General features: G+C 47.0%; 1 protein-coding gene across 3 annotated transcripts in view; it reads left to right on the top strand.

Annotated features, from left to right (window-relative positions):
- The first annotated feature begins 1141 nt into the window (after positions 1-1141).
- The window catches only part of TPCN1 (two pore segment channel 1), a 50301-nt gene continuing 30506 nt past the window's right edge, over positions 1142-20936 (top strand). For 2 of the 3 annotated variants that reach the window (XM_068911477.1, XM_068911476.1), the window contains exons 1-2: positions 1142-1470; positions 1651-1878. In XM_068911477.1, the coding sequence (XP_068767578.1) occupies positions 1767-1878 (112 nt within the window). In that variant the 5' untranslated portion in view covers positions 1142-1470; positions 1651-1766. Of the gene's footprint in view, positions 1471-1650; positions 1879-18151; positions 18228-20936 lie in introns of those variants that run through there. The other variant, XM_068911475.1, reaches the window with a different exon arrangement.

The following is a 20936-nucleotide window of genomic DNA, read 5'->3' as shown; positions in this document are numbered from 1 at the left end:
CGACAAAGTGCAAGGTTGGCCCGCAAGAGTCTCAGGAGATCCCTGGCAGAACTTTTCAGGCCTTGCTCCAGCAAGCGAGGGTGCTCCCTTTGCTCCCTCGCTGGCAGGGCGCCCTCTTTTTCTTTTTTTTTTGCATTACGAGATTTTTTTTTTCCTGTTCTTGAAGCACAGCAAGGAGGCGTTTGGCAGCTCCTGGTGCTCGCTCGGGGCGCTTGTGACCCCGGGTGCCTGCGTATCCGCAAACCTGCCCAGCGCCCCTCCGACCGGAGAAACCCTGCCCTGCCCCGGGAGGGCTGCAGCTGCCCTGGCCTCAAGAGTTACCACGTTTTGACCGGGGCGGGGGGAACTAAAGGCGCCTCTTCCGGGGCTGGCTGCCCTTCGCCAGCGGCTTCCTGCTTTGCTTCGGGCCGGAAGGGGCAGGAAATGCCCATCCGGGGACCAGAGGGAGCGTCCCCGCGGCCGGGCCCGGCGCTGTGCGGCCCTCCCCGGCTCCGGGCCCGGCGTCCCGCCGTTGCTAGGTGACCGCCCCGCTCACCTCTGACCCCGGCCGCCAAGGGGCGGGGCCGCTCCCCGCAGCCAATGGCGCCCCGAGCTCCTCTTCCCCGCCTCCCCCGAAGAGCCCGCCGCTTCCTCATTGAGGCGGGGCCGGCTCCGCCATGTCACTCCCCCCCCCCGGCCGCCTCGAACCAATCAGCGCCCGCACCCTCTCAGACAGGCGGCGCCGCTACCCAACAGCGAGGCCAACGGCGGAGGAGGCGGGGATAATCCGGATGCTTTTCCCGGGGGCGGTGGGCCGTCGGTGGGCGGGGACTAGGGGGGAGCCGGGCGCGGATTGGCGGGCCGCCGGGAGGCTCGGCCTCTGCGGGAGAGGCCGCGCCGGCGGCAGCCAATGGGGCGCGGCGGGAGGGGCGGGGCCTGGCTGCGCCGGGCGCTGGGGCGAGCGGCGGCGGCGGGGGCCGGTTCGGTGGCGGCGGCGCCCGGCAAGGGGCGGGGGGCGGCGCGCAGGCCGGGGAGAGGGGGGCGCCGCCGCGGGCAGCCCTCCCTGCCCGCCTCCCTGCCGGGCCCGGCGGCGGGGTCGTGCCGGGGGATGCGCCCCGGCCTGGGCGCGGGCCGGCGCTCGGCGGCGGCGGTTCGCTGCTGCGGGGGGGGGGCCCGGTGCCCGCGGCGCCTCGCTCCGGGCGCGCAGCAGCAGGAGGGGAGCGAAACCCGCCTGGCGGCCCCGGCTGCGAGCGGTCCTGTAGCCCCGCCTAGGACTGCTTTTAAAAAAATATATATATCATTATTTATTCCCCCTCCCCCGCCCACTTTTTGAAGAAATTTGTGACTCTGTGACGTTAACCAGTAGCAAAGTCCCCGGGAGCTTCATGTACGCGAGCTGCGCCCGGCCTCTCCCCGTGCCTCCGCCCCCGCCGGGGCCCGGAGCCACGCGTGACCGGGACGCCTCGCGCCGCGCCAGCCCCCGGGCGCCAGGTGGGTCCCGCCGCCGCCCCCGGGAACCGGGGGGTCGGGTCCGGCCCGGCCCGGCCCGGCCGACGCCGCCGCCGTTGGGCCCGGCGCCCCGCCGCGCTCGCCGAAAGCGGGTGAGCGGCCCCTTCTCCGAGCCGTGGCCTCCGGCGATGGGTACACGTGTCTTTGTCCGCTTCTGTCTAGAAGACACCCCTGATGGAAGACTTCCCGGAGGGAGATTTTGACCAAGCCGTGCTACGCGTGGGACTGCAGAAGGCGTTATCTGAAGCCCTTGGAGCGGGAGCCGCCGAGGGGCCGGCATGGCGGTGAGCATGGACGATGACGTGCCCCTCATCCTCACCTTGGACGACAGCGGCAGCGGCGCCTCGGCCCCCCTCGACGACCTGGAGCCCGAGGAGCTGCCTAACGAAAGTAAGACGGCTCTGCCGTTGTTTCCTGTCCGCTGCCATGGCCTCGCTGGTTTCTGAGTTTGCAGGAGCTGTTGTGTCTTGTGCTTGCCAGAGCCTGAAACTCTCGCAGCCGTCATTTGCCTTCCCAGCAGAACGGCGTTAGGAAGTTGTTAATTTTGCTGCTTGTTTACTCCTAACGCCTGTGTTGCGCCACGCGAGCCGGAGAGCACTGGATGAACTGGTCCTGCAGATGCCTTTTTTAACGCGTGTTCTTTGTGGCTTTCACGTAATCGTCTGTGACCTCACTGTCCTTAAGCTCTACGCTTCTTCCCTGTGCGCTGGCCCAGAGCGGCTCCTTTTCTTGGCGCTGACCTGCTGTGCTGTACCATTGACCCAAGCCGTCAGGGGCAGCAGCTGTAGTTATGTCACTTAATATTTTCCTAGATAAAGCACCTGTCCTTTGCAACTGTTGTTTTGCCTATTTTTAGTTTTCATTCTGTCCTTTTGCAATGAGGAAAAGGATATGTGTTGATAAATCTTTTAAATTCTTTACTGTATCCTTATCAAAGAACCTGGAATACCTTTAAACCCTATTATTTGTATCCCTGTTAACCCCAGGTATTCAGTGGGGTTAACCCAGTTTATGTTTATTGGGAGAGGGAAAACAAGCTTCTATCTCTTGGAAGCATTGCTCTCCTCCATATATCTTTATTAAAGCCCTCATTAGGTGAGGTGGGAACAGGAGATGTATTTAGTCATGTTAAAAATTTTTTTTTGTGTTATCCCTTACAAAGTGTATTTTAGCCACTTTGTTCGTCACTTCTCTTTGACTTCCAGTTGACATTGCAGGTGAACGCAGAAGTCTTGTGATGCCTCTACAAGCCCTTGGTGCCACAAGCTGAAAACTTCTAGTAAATTAGAGTTCCCTGGCTAGTATTCCTCTTTCCAGTGTTGAACCTCCATTTGATTTCTCTCTTGCAGCTGTATGGGTTCCCTTACTTTTTTCCTTCTCTAACTTCCTGAGCTAGTAGCTAGTTTCTGAATATTGAGATACTTTTCTGTTTCCCGTCCCTGCAAAACACATGCCTGGCTAAATCACTCAGCTGATTCCTTTAAGCCCTGCTGCAGCACTGCTCCATCGTGTCTGCTTTATCACATCTGTTTGTCTTTTAAAAGTTTAGCTTTCCATTTTTAAGTTAAATAGAAAAGAGAATCCTTCCTCTCTCCAGAGATGCCTTTATAGGCCTTCTTGTGACTAACTGCAGTCACTCTGCTCTCCTCTTTTTCTTCCGCCCATCTCCCATCGCTTTAGAGAAGAAGCTGTATGGGTTTTATCATTTGGCTAAAGCCAATATGATTGTGTTAAAGCATAACTATAAGAATGAACGTATTAATAAGTGAAAATATTCTGCAATCTGCTTTCCTTGAAATACAGAAAGCTTGCTTAAAGACAGAAATTTTTTGGTTCTTAAAAGATGGCTATATGATCTTTGAGACCTCATTTCCTGGAGTTCTTTGAACTAAGTGACTTTTGGTATTGAAGAGCAGTCATTTTGCAGTATATTTTAATCAGTGTTAAAGTTGAATGCGCTGGAAAAAATTTAAAGCCTGTTCGTAGAAGTGATTCTGCATCATACAGAGCTTTCTGAAGTCAGTGGGTTACTGCAAGTGTGGAATCGACGATTAAAACAGGAAGGCTAATATAAACAACTTGAAAGGCATGTTTATCTCTGACAAGTGGGAAGCTTAAATTAGTGAGTGAGAAGGCTAACACCATCACTTGAAAAATTAAGCTTATTTAAGAAAAAAACATATATTCTAGCTTTCCTCTTTGCCCGTAAAGAAAATCTACTGTGAAATATAAAAAGTTTCACCTCATGCAGGTTGTGATGAATTCAAATGTTTCCCCTCTGCCTTGTCTTTGTTTTCCCAGTGAGGAGTGGAATGACTTTAACGAAACTAAATAATTTTATGTTTTTATTTGAAAGCCTGTTTTTGTCAGGGGAAAAAAAAGAGGGAAGATCAGGAGGCTGCTTCCCTCTCCTGTTTTTATCTTCCTTCTGCCTAAATCCTAATAGGATTGTGCCTAACCTGAGAATTTGTTGGCAGGTTAAATACAATGCTTTTATTTAAAAGTTTGTCCCGATACCAACTGTGACTGTCTGTAATGAGATACCCTTTATTCTCTTCCCAGGTGACACTATGGGAAAGACAAGGAGGGTATGAACCCCCTTGATGCTAAATCATGAACCAGAGATTGAGAATAAAGTTACATTCTTGTTCTGTGTTGCTATACGGATGAACTTCTCCAAATTTTAATCTCTGTTCCAAATTGTCACAAGCACCCTTCACTTAGGACCCTAAACGTATGCGTCTCACTCACTAAATGTGTGTGTGGTTTCGCTATATCAGCTTTCACTTTTTTTTTTTTTTTTGTAATGAACTTGTCCCTTTGTTTTACTTGATCCCTGATGTAGCTTTGTTAAAAATGGGTCCTTGGACAAATGAATTTTTAGTTTTGGGCTCCTGGTGTTGACTATCTGGAAATACATAAATTACTTGGTTGCAATACGTAGTCACAGAGTCTTCTGAAATGATGCTTATTGCTACTTTAGTCTTCAAAAAAAAAAAAAAAAGGGGAAAAAAAAAGAGAGTGCAAGAATATACTCCTTTCAGAGTTTGGCGGAAGAGACCTCTCCTGGGTACAGTGCGGTCTATGAGATTAGAGTGCAGAAAACTAAAGGAGAAAACTGCGTGGAAAATTACATTCTTAAAGAAAATATCCAGCTGCAAAAATTAATCTCCCCAGTCATAGAGCTCTTAAGCACTTAACAGGGAAAAATACTTGCATGGGGAGGAATATTAAAACTCTGCCTTCCTCGTCTTGCGTTGGGATACGTGTCTTCTAGGAAGCTTTCATTTTCTGCCACGCCAAAAGGTCAGAATCCTGAAAAGTTGTCTGGAATTCAGATCGCATCCAGAAAAGCGTGGCGCCTGTGGTGCGGCCAGTACTCTGAACACAACATGAAGGATTGTGGTGCTGGGTAATTTTTCTTTCAAGCTTCAACAGCTGAAGGAGACAGAGAAGCGCTGTTGTCACTTGAATCCGTGGCTTACGCTACTTAATATGATGCTGCCCTTTCCTCGTACGTCTTATCTGAGAATCTCCGAGTGCGGTCGCACTCTAATTAAGCTTCCCAACACCTATCTGAGGTGAATGACTAATATTAACTGAATTTTATAGAAGGGGAAACCTGGGATGCGTTTGTTGCGTGACCTTGCCCAAAGTCGCATAGTGAGCCCCTGCAAAGGGGGAGAATCAGCCAGGGTTTAGTGATTTCTAGTCCCTCACCCTAACTACTATGAAGCGTTCCAGCTGGGTTCTTAAAATATCTCAAAGTGCGAGTTATGTTTTCCGTATACAAAGACAGCGTGGATAGCCTTGAAACTCTAGGACAGTGTCTCTCCTTGAGCTGATGGGAGCTATAAGCAATAAATGAGTGTACATTGATTTATCCTGTATTAGATCAGATACAAGATTCTCCTTTGCCTCCTGTGTGGAAATTGCTGTAGCCTCAAGTGGAGTTTCAGTGTGTTCAGAGCAGAAAGTACAGCTCAAAGTGTTGTACAGGGAACAATATGGTATTGTGTGTTTGTTTCTCCCACACAATGGATTATGGCAAGTGGAAGAAGTCATCCTTAAACTCTGGGTTTTTACAAGAAAGCGACTGCATCTGCTATTGAGGTAAAAATGAGTTATCATGTATCTGTAGGGAAGTGGGGGGAGCAGCAGCAGCAAAGTGCGGTGTCTTCTAGCAGGATTGTTGGAAAATGGGAAGTTATAACTTTGAATGTTAATGTTTCAGCTGAGCCTTGCAAACTTGGTTCCTGCAGCTTGAGGAGTAAGTTTTCGGGCAAGCTAGAGCCAGCCTGGCCTTTAGGGTAGAAAGTGCAGAGCTGTTGATGAATGTGCCTGTGCAATGCTGCGAAGGAAAAGGCAGCCTGAAGTGCGTAAAGAAAATGCCATCTGCTGTCGGTGAATTTGGAGGGGCTGTTCGTGTCAGGCTCGCTGAGGAGTCTGAGTTAGACTAAGGAAAGCGTGCTGCGTGGCAGTGACTATTCTCTTGCCATTCATTGCTGTCTCCGCAATAGAGCGTGTGATATGCTGCTCCCTGGAGCAGCTAGACTAGGATGTCTTTACGTGGCTTCCTTCTTCTCTCGTACCTAGTTCCTTGATGGAATAAATGAAGAGGCTTTTCAAGCTGTACTTTTTGCGGTGGGCTGATGAAAACTCTTTTGAAGGTTTTGAACGCGGAGAGTCTAATTATGACGTTAGTGGAAATTGTTTACAACATACTGGTCTTTTTTGAATACGCCGTCTACTAATGCACGGGCAGACACGTGCCCTCAGACTGGGACAGAAATGGGGACAATTAATGTTGGTCTTTTGAGATATAGGAGCAGCCTGGCTTTTAATGTTTTCAGTAATCAACGTGAAACCTGGAGTGATATGCTTCTCTTCTGTGTTGCATCTGGCTCCAGAACATGTTTGGATCTGCAGTGAAAGAAAAGAGTTTTGTCCTCACAGTCCACAGCTCCAGCTTATCTGCTCAGTGAGTCCCTGCCTTAAAACAGCTCTGCTGCCTTCTTCCTACTGTCATTTCCTTTAGTGCAGTGAGCAAACAAAAGAGATTTCCAGATGTAAAACAAGCCGACGTTCTCTGAGTGTACAGCAGAGCATAACTGTTTGGCTTTTGGGGAAATAACGCAGCCACACACAAACTCTGAGTAGCTGTGCTTCTTGAGGAGCCGTTTAATTGCTGAGAAAGCATTCTGACTTTGCTGCCTCTGAAGAAAACAGAGTGTTTTAAATGTCGGCTAGCTAGTGGATTTAATAAATCCATCAGGAACTGTAGTTTTGATCCTTGTGTGAAAGTGAGAAGATGGTTATTTGGACTTGGACAGTAGTTATGAAGTGGTGTAGCTAACTGGTGCGAGGAAAGGGGCGGAGGGGAGAGAACAAGCAGGATGCTTGCAATTGACCTGGCAAATCCTAAGATCTGTGACAGCCAGGCTTTTAAACAGTCTCTTGGATTATCTGGTGACTTTCCTGAATATGCAGGATATTTTCTTGCATGATGGCTTCTAGTTCTACTGATTTACCTTTAATTAGTTCCAGTAGCAGGGCTTCTGCTACCGCATTTAGAGGCGAAGCATGGCCAGAGTACAGGACTGGCATCTCATTTTCAGGAGCAGTCTAGTTCTGCTGTTGATTCTGTTGCCTCTTGTATCTAGGGTAAGTCAGTTAATGTCGCTGTGGTTCACATGTCTCATCTGTAAAGTGTAGATTATATCTTTCTGGCAAATAGAGAGGTAGGCTTAATTACTTTCTTATGAAGAGCTTCTGTTTGGTAGTGCTGTGCATGATTTGTTTTTCCTAGTATCTGCCTGCTCGGAGTTTGTATACAGAGGAATTTTACTGATGCACAAGTGGTGGTTCAGTACTGAATTGTTTATGCCTCTGAAAGTCTTTCTCCAACCTAACAACCTTCTGTTTCGCAACTTCTGCGAGTGCCTCTGTAATCCTTTCCTGGCCTAGATGATTTATAATGACTGTTTCAAGCAAGCGAAGCGAAGCAAAACTGCCTCTGAGATGAGTGAGGGGTGAAGAACTTGGAAAGGGAAATGAGCACCCAAAACATAAGGAGATTATTGGTTTCACCTTCAGCACAATTCGTTTCCCTGGGTGATGAGCTCTGTAAACTCAGAGGAAGGAGGTACACGCTACTTTTTAGGAGGTGCTGGGTATCTTTGAAATGACATTAGAAATAGTGGAAAAAGTGGTTCCGCTATTATGTTCCAAATGCATCGTCTCCTGGAAGCTCATTTATACTGAGGATTGGGGTTTTAAGACAGGATTGCCTTGGCTGTGCTTAAATGCTTTGCTATAATGAGAGGATAGAGCTGGTATCTTTGATTCAAGAGAAGCAGAATTCTGTGTTGTCCAGGGCTCACAAAAGCATTTGTATCAAGAGGTTCTTAACGTGGCTCTGAAATGTGGTACCTATAGAACAGAAATCACAAGCCAAGTAAAGTACCAGGAGGTATTGTGGGTTGCAGTTTTCTTGGATATTTTTTCTGAGCCTGCCTTGTTTTCTTAGCCCTGCAGGAGATCGGTTTGCACAATACACACATTGTGTGTTTCACAGTCGGATGCTTTGTCCAGCAGAATCCCTGCCCTGTCGACGCTTTCACACAGTAAGGAATCATAGTGATTTCATCCTGAATGGCCCATGCTGTTCAAATCTGAACTAGTAAAAGCTTGTACAAGGTAAAGAAGATTCGGGTTAGTGTTCCATTATCCTGAAGTCAAACGGTTCTTTCTCCTCTGACGTTTCCCAGACTACTAGAGATGGATACCAGCTTTCACTGTAAATTTTTGAGGACGCTGCGGGAGTGAGGCTGAGGAATCTGGAAGCCTCTTCTCGCCCCTTTTTGTGAAGTCAGGAGGGATGACCTTGATGCTTTGAGGGAGACAGTCCGTTCCTTTCGTGCCCCTCTTCTCTAATATACTGCTCGCATCTTTTTGCTCTGAGAGCAGAGCAACGAGCTAGGCTAAATGTTTTCTCCTCAAGCTGATGGCTTTCGTTGAATGACGTGTAGAGAAGGAGGTGCCTCATGGCATCGGAGGGCTCTGCTTTTTGAGCAGGTGGTCCTGGAATTATAAAAGATATTAAGGAGTTTGAAAGTGTTCGAGCTGCAATTTTGAGCCAACAACTTTCCAGCTCCAACCGGTCACTCCTCAGCCGCTGCAGCTGACTTGGGAACATTTGGCTCAGGAAGCGGAACAACAGTTGGAAACAAATAGCGATTAGTTTTTTCATGGCTTCCCAGGGAGCGCATCAGTTTGTTCGGTTTTTTTTTTTTTTTTCCCCTTCTCTCATTTTGGTGGTTCCTGTGGATTTTTAAGGCACTGTAGATGCAGGATGTTCAGTATAGCCAAGCTAGCTTACTGGCAGATTAAAATGAGCAAAGGCTGAGCACGCTGAGTTCACTCATCATAACCAATGCGATGCTTTTCAGAACTTCCTTTGCCCTTGGTATCTTCACCGAGGAATCCTGCCTGCTGCCGTCAGCCCCCCTGCATTGAAATCCCATTTTGCCCATCTGAATGCTGTAAGAAGTGCTGTATAAACTAAACAGGAGCATCTGTGAAGTGGTTAGAGTTGTTGTTGATTGCCTTTTCCTTATTGCCTTCAAGGGATTTAAGCTCGAATTTGCTGGGAGTAGAATTTATGAGCCAGAACACTCCATTTCTGATCCTTAAGCTGGGAAAAGTGCAGTGAATTTGATAGGTCTTTCTCTTGCCTTCAATGTCCCTGGCTTTTGATCTGGACTGTGCAGGGCTCTCCCTGTGTCTTTAGCATAATTGCTTTTTGCGTGTTGGGAAGATGTCTGATTTTACATGACTGCTTCCTTTATAGTCGACTGTAGGATTTCATCCATCTGCTCCTAGTGAGCAGTTTGGTGGAGAGCTCATGCGCCTGTACTGCTGGTCCTTTCGCCTGGGAGAGAGGATGGCAAAAAAGGAGTGTTTGCGGTGATCCTCTGTAGCATTGTATCGTTGATGACTGATCCCGAGGACGACCACAAAAGACTGCTATGATCTGAGTCATAGTGTGGGGATTTGAAACGTTTATCCAGTGCTTTGTTTGTGTTGTTGTTTTCTTAATCATAATCTGGTGATGTGTGTTTGCAATAAAAGGCTTTTCTTTTCCTGCTTACATGGGGGAATAAAATTTAGGAGGTATCTCCATGCGCTGCTGTATAAAACCCTCTGATACCCTGGGGCTGGGCACATTAGCCGCTGCCTTATGTGTCCTGTGCAGTTGCCTAGTGCAAGTGTATGCATATTTTGTCACCTGGGAATGCGTGATCATCTATATTTTGCTCCAGCTATATGCTTTTCAGAACACTTTTGCTATTCTCAACAGATTTGGGAAAGCTTATTGCACAGAAGTGATGTAGCCCACTAAAGGATCTTGCTAGAATACACAAATATGATCCTGCACTTGGTTAACTAAATGAAGAAATGCTTGCAAAATTATGACAAAGTGATCAGTCCTACAAGGAGGAGCACTGAAAAGTCCACAGGGTCAAACAGTACTAGCGAGTTGGCTATGCCGTTCACAGTATAATCAGAGCTGAGAGGAGGAAGAGAGATGCTGTCCTCTGTGGCCTGGCAAGCACTAGCTTTAGCTACGGGGCTCCGAAGGAAGAGCGTAAGGGCAGAACTTTGCACTAGTGCAATATTTCCACAGTCAGTCTCCTCCTTCCTGTGGTTTGGTTGCCCTGGGTTGGGGGGATCAGCGCCCGGTCAGGGGCACGCACACTAGCCTCTAATGTATCTTTAAAATTCACTTTTCCTGCAATACCGAAGAGCCGCGTCCAGCGGGTCGTTCAGGTAGCTTCGTAGCGGCGAGTCACTGCAGGAATAGGAAAGCACTATCTTTTGTTGCACAGTTGCTTGTTTTCCGTGGTGCAGGAGGGAACGTTGTTTCTGCTGGGTGCTGAGCAGACCTGGAGACCTGGAAATGTAGTTGAGCAGAATAACGCCCACTGGGAGCGGTGTTCTGTAACGCTGCAGCTTTACTTGCTGGCTTGGCTTTATCTGCAACAAGTTCTGCTTTTCCTGAACTGCTGGCAGTGCGCAAACAAGCGACCGCGTAGCTTCCGCTGTAAACGCGTGTGAGCGACTTACTAAGCAGCACATCGTTGTGTGATCGAGCTCTCCACCAAACTGCTCACTAGAAGCAGATGGATGAAATCCTATGGATGACTGTAAAGGAAGCAGTTGTGTAAGAGCAGACATTGACCTGACCGAGCGCAAGCCCTTTCCTTTTACATACGAGACTGGTGGCAGGACCTTGTCTCTAGCGGTTGCCGAGGGGGTGACTTTGAAATGTTGAAAATGAGGCAAATACTTGGAGAGCGAACGCAATGTAGAAAAATGAGAACGCTGATGGAAACTGTTTGTAACTGCTGGAGAGGCAGTAAAAAGTTGCAGTGCAAACACGGATCTATACTGGCTAACGTGAAAGCAGCTACACAGCTATATAGCAAGTGAAAAAATAGAAACGGGAAATGGTGGAAAATAATGGAGAGAGCTGCTGTCAGCAGAGTTAAAGGTGCTCTAAAGGACTTGAGAAATAAAAAGGAACCTTAAGTGATACTGTCCTGATACACAGCCGAAGCTGAGCGCTGGTCAATAACGCTACAGGGATGCTCAAGAAATACTACATTCTATATTTGTAGACGAGCTGGATGATCTAGGCATCATGTAATCTGCTCTTCCATCCCAGCGGTAAATAACGAGAAGTCACATAGCTGATTCTAAATTTAGACGTTTAAAACTCAGCAGATGACCTGCCCCAAAAGGTCTCTTCTACCGTGAGAGTGACTGCAGGCCAGTCAGCTAAACAAGGTTTCCGGACAAAGTAATGGAAAACCAGCAAAAGCCCTTTTTAAATCTGGAATTAAGGGAGAGCTTTTAATGCAAGCCAGTGCGGGTTTATGAAAAAGTGACGATGTCATATGAACTTGAAGACATTCATTTACTAATTTGTGAGGCTGCGAGATAGACTGACAGTGTTTTGGGAAGGTATTTGTTCTGGCACCCGTGTCGCGTTTTGATTGAGGAAGTAAACGATAAAACAATACAGACCAACGCGGTGTAGCAAGCGGTTCTGTGAAGTGGCTGACTGACAGGTCTGGAAACGCAACTGTTCACTGGGAGGCGTTACTGAATAGGTGTGTCATTAGCAGCCTGTCACAGGGATTAGATTTTGTCCCTGTGCCAGCTGCAACCTTTCTCCCTGATCTGGAAGGAAATAAGAGTAATTGCTGATCAAATTAGCGAATAACATAGGCTGAGGGCTTAGTGAGAAAGAAGAAGGGGTTTTAGTGGCGGGCAGTGATTGGGACGACTTAGTAAGATGGATGTTGGCAAACCATACGTATGGTAGCGTGACCAGTGTGGGGTCCCGTGCCTCAAAGCGAGGAGACTGCTAACCTGGGAGGCCGTGAGTTGGGAGTGGACTGGGACAACAGAGCTGAACCTGAGCACGTGGGAGAGATACAAGAAAGCAAGTGTATTCCTTGACAGTTTAAAAAAGAATATTGCTTAGGGTGGTAGATGGTTGTTCCCATCCGTGCTGGCTCTAGAGCAGCCACTGCGTCCCTGCTTGGCCTGCTTCTAGTGCCCGTGCTCCCGCTCATCTGAGGTCTGATCTGTCTTCCCTCTGCAGCGCCCCTGAAAGAAGGCTACAGTAACCAGGTAACAACAAGAAACGTCTGTTTGGCTGAAGCTAGAGAAATTCAGGCTAAGAATAAGGCACGTGTTTGACAGTGAGATTAGCATTTGAAACCACTTCATAAAAGTCAGGGAGGATTCTGCAGTGCTGGAAAGTTTTGATGGCAAAATTAGCCACTTTTCTAAAGATGCGGTTTTGTATCAGGTAGAACTGTAGGGCTCGAAGGAAGAACTAATTAAGGGGAAGCCCCCCGGCATCTGTTTTGCAGATGTTAAACTAATAGGTTTAATTCTTCCCTTCCTCTCCAGCCTGTGACTCGAACAATTACATGTAACCTCTTCCGTTCCTGCTAGCCACAGTTTCCACCAAATATGCAAAGATCTGTGTTTTTGGTGGAGAGCAGTTATGCAGCACTAGACTGGCGTTCTTCCTATTCCTTTTAATGCATCTTCTTCAGATATTGGCAGCTTCTCTTTCCTGGCTGAAGCGCAATGAGGAGGAGACGTGACAATGTTACATTTCAGAAGAGCTGGTATGTCAGAATCTTATTCTAACACCACAAAACATCATTGCATACCTCTCACTACTGTACGATAAGACGCTAGAATTTTGCCATGAAATTGTAATTTAATTTAATTTAGCCCATTTTCTTGCTATCCCCCTCTCCTTGGAGCAGAAAGGTCAGCGTGGCACATACCTTATTGCTGCTGGTTTTTGCTTACGCCGTTCTGGTCCGCTCCAGCGCTGGCACCAGCAAGCGGGTATGTTGTGGGGTTGTAAAGATCAACAGAGGCGGTGGATCAGCAGCAGCACTGGTAGGCGTTCACCCAGGCAATTAGCATGGTTTCACTAGCTGAGAGAGCCTTTGATCAGCGCGCTTCCCCTTCCTGTGCAAGGGAACCGAGCGAAGTTTAACTAGGCTTCACTCTACGTAATATTGCTTAGAAGTGGTTGTGCCAAAGCTCAAATTGGCATCGTGCTCTGCAGAGGCCGGTTGGTTTCAAAAGGAACTCGAGCTGATGATGGATAAGTGAGCAATCACCTTGCGAGAGATTTGTAGCTCAGGCTAATACTGGTTTCTCACAGAAGTGAAACGCTTCCTCTTTGCTTCCTGAGGCTGTCTTTGCTACTTCCCCAGAGAACAGCTGCTGATTGTAACTGGAAATCAAACTTGGCAGCACGGTGCTTTTGTTAAAAAGGCCAGATTGCATCTTAATCAAACATCTTTCCAGACTGCATCAGGAAAATCCAAAGGCTCTGCTTTGCAGAATTAAAACGAAGAACATGCTCTTAAAATGCAAACACTGTGTTGTTCCTGATGCTAAAGCAGATCTTTAAAACCGTGTTAAAACCATGAGGCGTTAATTTCCCTTTTTGGAGCAAAAAGAGGAAATTCCTTCATATAACAGGATGTGTTAAAGATATGCTATATCTGAGGGATTCTGGTATTGTCCCTTTCCCTTTTTGTTACGTCCTTAAAAGTTATGGATTATAAATATATGTCTGTGTGTATATGTATATGTACTTGATGTCTGGCTTCTCTCATGAGCATATAGCCTTAGGCAGAGTTTGTCTTTTTTCCATTGGATTCAAGGTAAACTTTAGCATATCCGGTGGTGGTGCTTGTTTTTTTTTTTTTTCTTTCAAGATAAATTTTGTTGTTTCATGAACCCCTCATTGGCTCAGATATTTAATTCCAGTTACAAAATAATCTTAGCTCTGTATCTACAAAGCCTTTGTTGCTGTAATGTGATCGGACTGACAAGATTACATAGCATATTCATTGCTAAAAGGATGGGTAACGTAAGGTTGTAGATGATCCTTGTGCTGTGGCTTTGACTCCTCCTTTTTGTGGTATGGAGGTTCGTTTGTTAAGGTCAGAAATAAAGGATATGAAACTGGCAGCAACTGGGCTTAATACACAAGCTAGATTCCTAATTCTTAATGGTATTTTCCTGATATTTCCTAATACAACCTTTCCTTTTGTATAAGTTTTGCTGGATTGAAGATACTTTGGGTTTGACTTTGCAGCTGCAACTGTGTTAAGAGAAACAGGCGTTCCTTTCTTGTGCGTTCTCAGGTTGTGCAAGTGTCTGACTCTGGCTCTGCTTATGATAGTTTCCTGGGCTTTCTCATGAAGGAGGACTTCTCACCCATCTGTCAGAAAGCAGTTTTGTGGAAGAGGGGTAAGGCTTTGGTTGGCATGAGGTTCTGGAAAAGCAATACCGTTGAACAAGAACTAGTGGCAACTGTAGGAAGCAGTTCTTACAGGATGCAGCTGTGCGAATTGGGGAATGAGCCTGCTCCATTGCATTATTGCGCTGTGCTGTCTGGCATATTAGTGAGCCATGGAAGGCTCTTAAATGGTCAAAAAGAAATGGCTTTTATCATGGTGACAAAGGATCAGTTAGTCTTAAGTGGCTGACGCCTCTGACTAATCTAACAGTCGTTGATCCCAGTCTTGATCTTTGATCTCCAACAGCTGTGAGGATTCTCAAACTTCCCTGCAGGATGTGTGTCTTGCTATCTCTATCAGTCTAGAAGAAGTAACAATTTTCCTGTGATCAAACATTTTTGTGATCAAAACCTCACACACAGAATTGCAAGAGAAACAAATCCAATCGCAGAATGACTCAGGCTTGAGAGCAAGTGCCCGGAAGAGATGAGGCAGTAAACCGCACAGATGAGGGTCTCCAACCAACCAATCTTGGCCCTTGTAGGGAGGCAAAATTATTCCTATCCTAGCTTTCTTAGAAGCCTTTTCCTTCTTTTATTTTTATTTTTATTTTTCCTTTAAAATGTTTCTTTTTGTCCCAAAAGGATGGTACAGGAAATAAATTTCCTTGCGAATCAGCTTAGCTTGCTCTCCTTTTGCAATGAGTAGCGAGCCACTGCACAAACTGTTAACTAAATACTGGCTCTCTTGCACTTAGAGCAAGACTTAGCTGGAGACACTGCTTCTGCTGAGATGAAACAATTTCTTAGGATGCTTTAGCTCCTGTATCAGTGTGTTTAGCTCCTGTATCAGTGTGTTTAAGTGTGTGCAGTGCAGACGTTAGCAAGGATGCAGTGGTCCTCTATTCAAACAATGCAGGGTTTAGGTTGAATTTAACATAAGAAGATAGGCAGCACCATTGATAAAAGGCAATAATATTTAAAAAGTGGCTTACCATGCTGAGGGACGTCTGCTCGTCCTTCATATGGATTCAGCTCCTGTAGCGTGGTGGGTAATAACTTGAAGTGAGCTCATGTTTACACTGTGGAAGAACTTGGCTTATCGACTGAAAGCTCGGCCAGAAGACTTCAATTGCCGTATACCACTAACGGGAAGTGGCAACACACACGTTTTGGAAAAACTTTTCTATGTTAAATAGAAGCTGAAGTGACTTTACTCGTTGAGATTTACAGCAAGCGACCTCTATGAGAATATAGCAAGGCAAGGAGCTTGGAGGTCTTTGCGTATGTTTCTGCTGCGGACAGTTGTGCAGTTATCTTTAAGGAAGAGAATGACTCAGTTATGCTGACTTTAAATATTTAGAAGTATATTGTTTCTCTTGCAACGGAAGGGCTTGGCACCGCACTCTGTTGGAGATGCTCTGTTTGTCCTAGGCAACAAACTGATAGTAAATTGTTTAGACTTCCTCATGGCTGTTGAATTTCTTCCCCCAACCATTCCCTGAAAACAGGATGGGCACGAGTATGTTTTGAGTTTAAAAGATCAGTCCTGTGATGTTTAAACTGGCACGGAGCTGCACTGGCAGTCAAGTAGTAAAGGCAGTGATTTCATTGTCTCCATCTCCCTCACCTCCAAGACGTGTGGCTGAGGGCCAAACCAGCTGTGCTTTCCAGGCAGCTTCCAGCTTTTCTCTCCTGGGTAGGTGAGTCTGGCCTTGGAGAGGCAGATCCATGTGTGTTCATGCCTCAGCAGTTGAAAAGCAAGAAGGCACGTGCCATCTTCCTTCTGCAGCCACGGTTGTCCTCACTGCAACCTTGGGGCTTAGTCACTGAGGGAGCCAGCAGCTGTGACCGGTATCCGCACCTTGTCTGCGGCCACATGGGACACTGAGATGATCCCGACTGTCCTATATGTGATGTCAAAAGCTCCAGGAACCCCAGGGGCAGCTTGGACGCCCCTGGGATCTGCTTTCCTAGAGAGACGCGTGTGCGGTGTTGCTGGGTGCCTGGTTATGTTCCTTTCAAACAGAAAGGATCGGGTCTGTGACTAGCTGCGTTTGGCCAACTGGGTGTCGATGCAGTCCAAGACTGATGGTATGAGAAACGGAGGCGGTGGGGCAGTGAACAGCGCGGAGCCTGGGAAGAAGCGGCTCCAATTTAAATGGCTAAGTGCAGTCACGATGATGAGAAACTGTAACCGAGTGAATCATAGACTGTTTTGTGCTCTTTTTGCTGCTTGCAGAGGGATTAGGGTGTGCTGGGGAGACGCTCGTGCTGTTGAGCTCGGGTTGCGTGTCTGTGCTGACTCTGGCTGCAAACTTGTAAAATGTTTGCTCAGCTCCAGGAAGTCTTGTTGGCCGCGGACAGCAGGCGCTCCTGTAAGCGCCTTCAGCTCCAATAGAAGAAGACGCTGCTCCCATGGGAAAAGGTGGCTGGCAAATGTTTCCTCACCAAGTTCATGCCTCTTTCCAAAGAAGAAATAATGACTACAAAGCCTAGCTCGTTTCATTCTGGATTATGGTAAATGGAAGGAAGGAAGGAGGCAGAGAAAAAGATGAAGTTGGTACCAGGTTACATTTAATTAAGACAGAACCTGATGGTTAACTGACAATTTGGTCGTCTTTTTCCCTGTCCTCCTCCTCTTCCTCCTCTGTGGCTGGGGTACTGTGGAGTGTTTTATCAGCGGGCACATCTCCAGTTGTCCAGGAGGGTTACTGGAGCTGCCCAGAACGCGTGCTCTGGACAGCTTGACCTTTCCCTACTTCAGGAGGTGATGCTTTCTTTGCTTTTCTCTTAACTATTGCTGGTCCGTTTGGTGCGTCCGCTTGCAAGGACCTCATAAGGCAACGTGAAACAGAAATGTGTCCTGTCTCCTTAATTGCATGCCCTCTGCATTTCTTTATTCATGTATCAGGAAAAATACACAGGCATACGCAACTCATTAGGCTCATGACTTTCATTTTATTGTATTGCATTAAGTCTCCATATGATATGTAACTAGAATGAATGCCAGATGAGAGCATGTTTGCTGAATTAGGTTGGTTGCCCTGCTTTCACCCAGCTTGGGAAGTTCTGTCCTTGCAAGTATATATATTACAATAACATTATTTGGACAGGACGGCAACTAGCAGCTCCATCAAGCTCTTTCTCAGCCTTTATTGGAGAAAGCTTGGTAAAGGCACGTGGCTTTGGAGCGTTTGTTAACTCCCAGCCAAGGCAGGAGTCGGTGGAGGAGCTAATTAGAGGCATCTAAGGCTGTTTCAATTTAACACCATAAAAAGTGTGTACCATCTAGAAAGCAGAACATCTGGGAAACAGGCTAATGAGAGCCAGATTGGGGGAGCTCTGAGGCGAATGTAAGAGCTACCCTGTAGAGTTTGTTTATAACTCTTTGTATTTGTAGTAGGTTACTAATTTGTTGGATTTTTTTTTTTTAATTAAAACAAAGGCAGACACCAAAGATCAGAAAAATGAGACGGCATCCATTTCCAAATTGACTACAGTTGGGCATAAAATAGCCTAACTGGGAAGGCTAAATTTTTCTTGGTTCCCATGGATGTTTTTCTGTCCCTTTTTTCCTTCCTGGCTCTGTCTTCTAGGTCGGCGGTGGGAGCAGCCCACCTCTCCTCCGAACGAGAGGAGTGGGTTTGCTCTCTCAGCCCGCTGAGAGTTTTGCCTTCGTTCAGGCGGGGAACTTGTTTTGCAGAGGGGGATGTTTGGGCTCTGGAAAGTTTATGCTCCTCCTTTTTTCTTTTTCTTCTTTTGTTGTTGTTGTTGTTTTTTATTGTAATGATGACATATGGAAACTATTTACACAGGAGCATGCTCTGCTGCACTGAATGGAAGTGTTGGAGTCCCGGCAGTATCGTTCCGGATGCCTTGTGTAAGCAGCCAGCTGGTTTTGCTTTTCCTTTATTTTTTATATATATTTTTTCTTCCTTCTCTCTCTTTTCAGGGAGCGTCTGGGATAAGTTAGCCGAGCGTGGAAGGAAGCTTTGCCATCTGCGAGCAGCTCGGCTCGTTTACTTCATCGCGCCCTTTGTACCATGAACTTCACAAATATCTATTTTATTTCTTTGTCGAGGGAGGTGGAGGAGACTTCTTGGTATGACTAGTCAGCACTTGGCCTCCTTTCCCGTTAGCCGTTCATGTCGAGCGATTCCTGCATACGCCAAAATAAGAGAGCGTGGCAAAGTGAAACCCGTGTTTTACAACCATGCTCGTTCTTAAAAGCGCTTTGTCCAGCAACTAAGCCTTCGAATAACTCCAACTTAGAAATACCCTGCCTCTAAGAAAGCGATAGGGAAACAATTTAACTGAAGTCTGAGCTACCTTCCTCAGAGGGGAGGGGAAAACACGGTTAGTTCTGCAGAGAGCGGAGGAAAACCTTTTGTGCGCGATTTTCGCTCGAGTAAGCTGCGGCGTGGAGGATCAGCTTGCAGAGGGGAGGGAGAGAGGAACTTCGCTTCTGACTTGCCTCCCTCTCCCCGGCTCCGCGCGCGCGGCGTGTCCGGCTCCGCTTCCCGGCGCCCAGGCTGCCATGCGGGGGGCAGAGCCGCCTGCCATCTACTTGGAGGATCGCGGGAGCCCCGTGGAGAGATCCTCCTATCTCATTGAGCTAGATACTAATGGTAAATGCCGCTGGGGAAGTTCTGCAGCGCGAGCCGACCGGAGCTGAGGTTGCATTAGTCTGTGTCATCGTTATCATGGGAGCAGCTGAGGAAATTAGCTAGCTGGAGGGCTGCCAAACAAACAGCGAGTTGCTTTTCAGATTTGTTATTATTTTTATTATTATTTATTACCCAGATGATGCTGTTGCCTCAAGGATGCTAGATCAACCTTCTGGTACCTGATGGGGAGGGAGTTGATCCACAAAATGCAACTCTGCAAGGAAACGCTTCGCCAATACGTTTTCTGTTCTGTCGGTGCCTAGGAAGATGATGCCTGGCTTAGGCAGGAGGAAAACATCTTGGTTTCTAGGGTTAATCTTTGCTTCTGAGTTGCTTCTTTGAGAGCTGTTTTGTATTTGCACACTTGATGTCACTGGGACATCTCTTCTGTGTAGCAGTGAGTGTCCTGTGTAGGAAAAGTAGAGAGATGGCTTTTTTTTTTTTTTTCCCTCCCCCCTCTTCAATTGTGGTGTGTCGTTTCCTAGTGTTCATCTGATCCCTTTCAAAGATGAATTTGTCTTTGTAAAAGAATTGCTTCGGAGTTAAAGGAAGTTTTGGCTTTTTTTGGTAGGACAAAGTGTTTTTTGTTTAAGGCTACAAACCTTTGATTTCTCCAGAATATGTTCTGCTGCCCTTAAATTTTGTAAGTATTGCAAAGGTCCACTAACATGGTAATATTTTAAGTAACCTAGTAAATATGTCCCTCTTCCCCAAAACAGCTAACGTATCCAGGAGGCTTGAGGCTACCTTGTGCTCCGCCTCTGCTCTGAGCCTGCTCAAAGTCCTGCGGAGATCAAGGCAGGCAGAGCGGGGCTGCAGGGTGTTTTATCTGGTAGCAAACAGCCTGTTAGGGTGGGAATGAGGATTCAAAAATATGCATTTTTGGGGCAGTAAAGATCATTAACAGGGAGATTGGTGGATTCGGATGAAGCTGTGTTCCTTCTGCGGCTCTGTTAAGCATTAAATGCAAAAAGGGTTGTGTTGTCAGGCTGCAATTTGAGGGAGTTTGTCTCTTTGAAACATATGCAGTAAGAGCTTTGTAAATAACTTTAAAAAAAAAATCAAAGTGCTCACAATGTAAGGAGTCTGATTTTTACCTACTATTGTCATCTTCTAGTTAAAAGGGAAACAAACCCAAAAGACTGCCATTCCAGTTCTGTGGCTAAATAAAAAGCTCCGACATTCAGTTTTCTCAAGAACTGTGCTCGTTCAAGGCTTAGATGGAGCGGGGGAAGGAACTGGCCTCACTCAAACATTCGTCCAGATGTTGAGTGATGTTGTAAAGGGCTGGGGAAGGCCAGGAGGAGAAAGAGCCTTGCTGCTGCAGCACGCTCAGCAATCTAGGTATGCAATCTAGGAAGTCTTTGCAAATCTCAGATGCTAAGTGTTGTCTTAATTTGCTTATGGGTGCAAAAGGCAGCTGTGGCTCTGCATTGGTCGAGGGATTTTTGATCCCTTCCCGTGGCTCTTTGAAGGTACGTGCAGTAACATTTCTTTTGATAGGTGCAGGATTTTTGGTGTGGATTCTCTCACCGCTCCTGAAGGTGTGCTGGCAAAACTGGGCCAGCCATTCAGTGAGAATTATTTTGTCACAGCAAAACGCCTCAGCAAATCTGCCACATGCTATCGGTGTGCGGAGAAGAGTCTCACTGTACAATTTTCCCACTCTCAGATAACTTCTCACAACTCAGGGAAAGCAAAGTGCTGCACCGCAGCTTCCGTGTTCCTAAAAAGAAGGAAATCAACACTTTGAGGTTGGCAAAAACCAATTTTACACGTACCCTCTTTGGGAACACGGGGCACTGGAGGGAGGAAGTCTCAGCCTGAGAGTGAGAATAACCGGGTGGTTTGGGTACTGACTGAAACTCCGGAGAGGTGGGTGCTTGGCCGGCTCCGCCACGGGTGTCGTGCGTGGCCCTGAG

The sequence above is a fragment of the Struthio camelus genome, chromosome 17 (assembly GCF_040807025.1).
Source record: "Struthio camelus isolate bStrCam1 chromosome 17, bStrCam1.hap1, whole genome shotgun sequence".
Lineage (NCBI taxonomy): Eukaryota > Metazoa > Chordata > Aves > Struthioniformes > Struthionidae > Struthio > Struthio camelus.
Note: the sequence above shows the minus strand (reverse complement) of the source record. Positions and strands in the feature narration are given on the sequence as shown.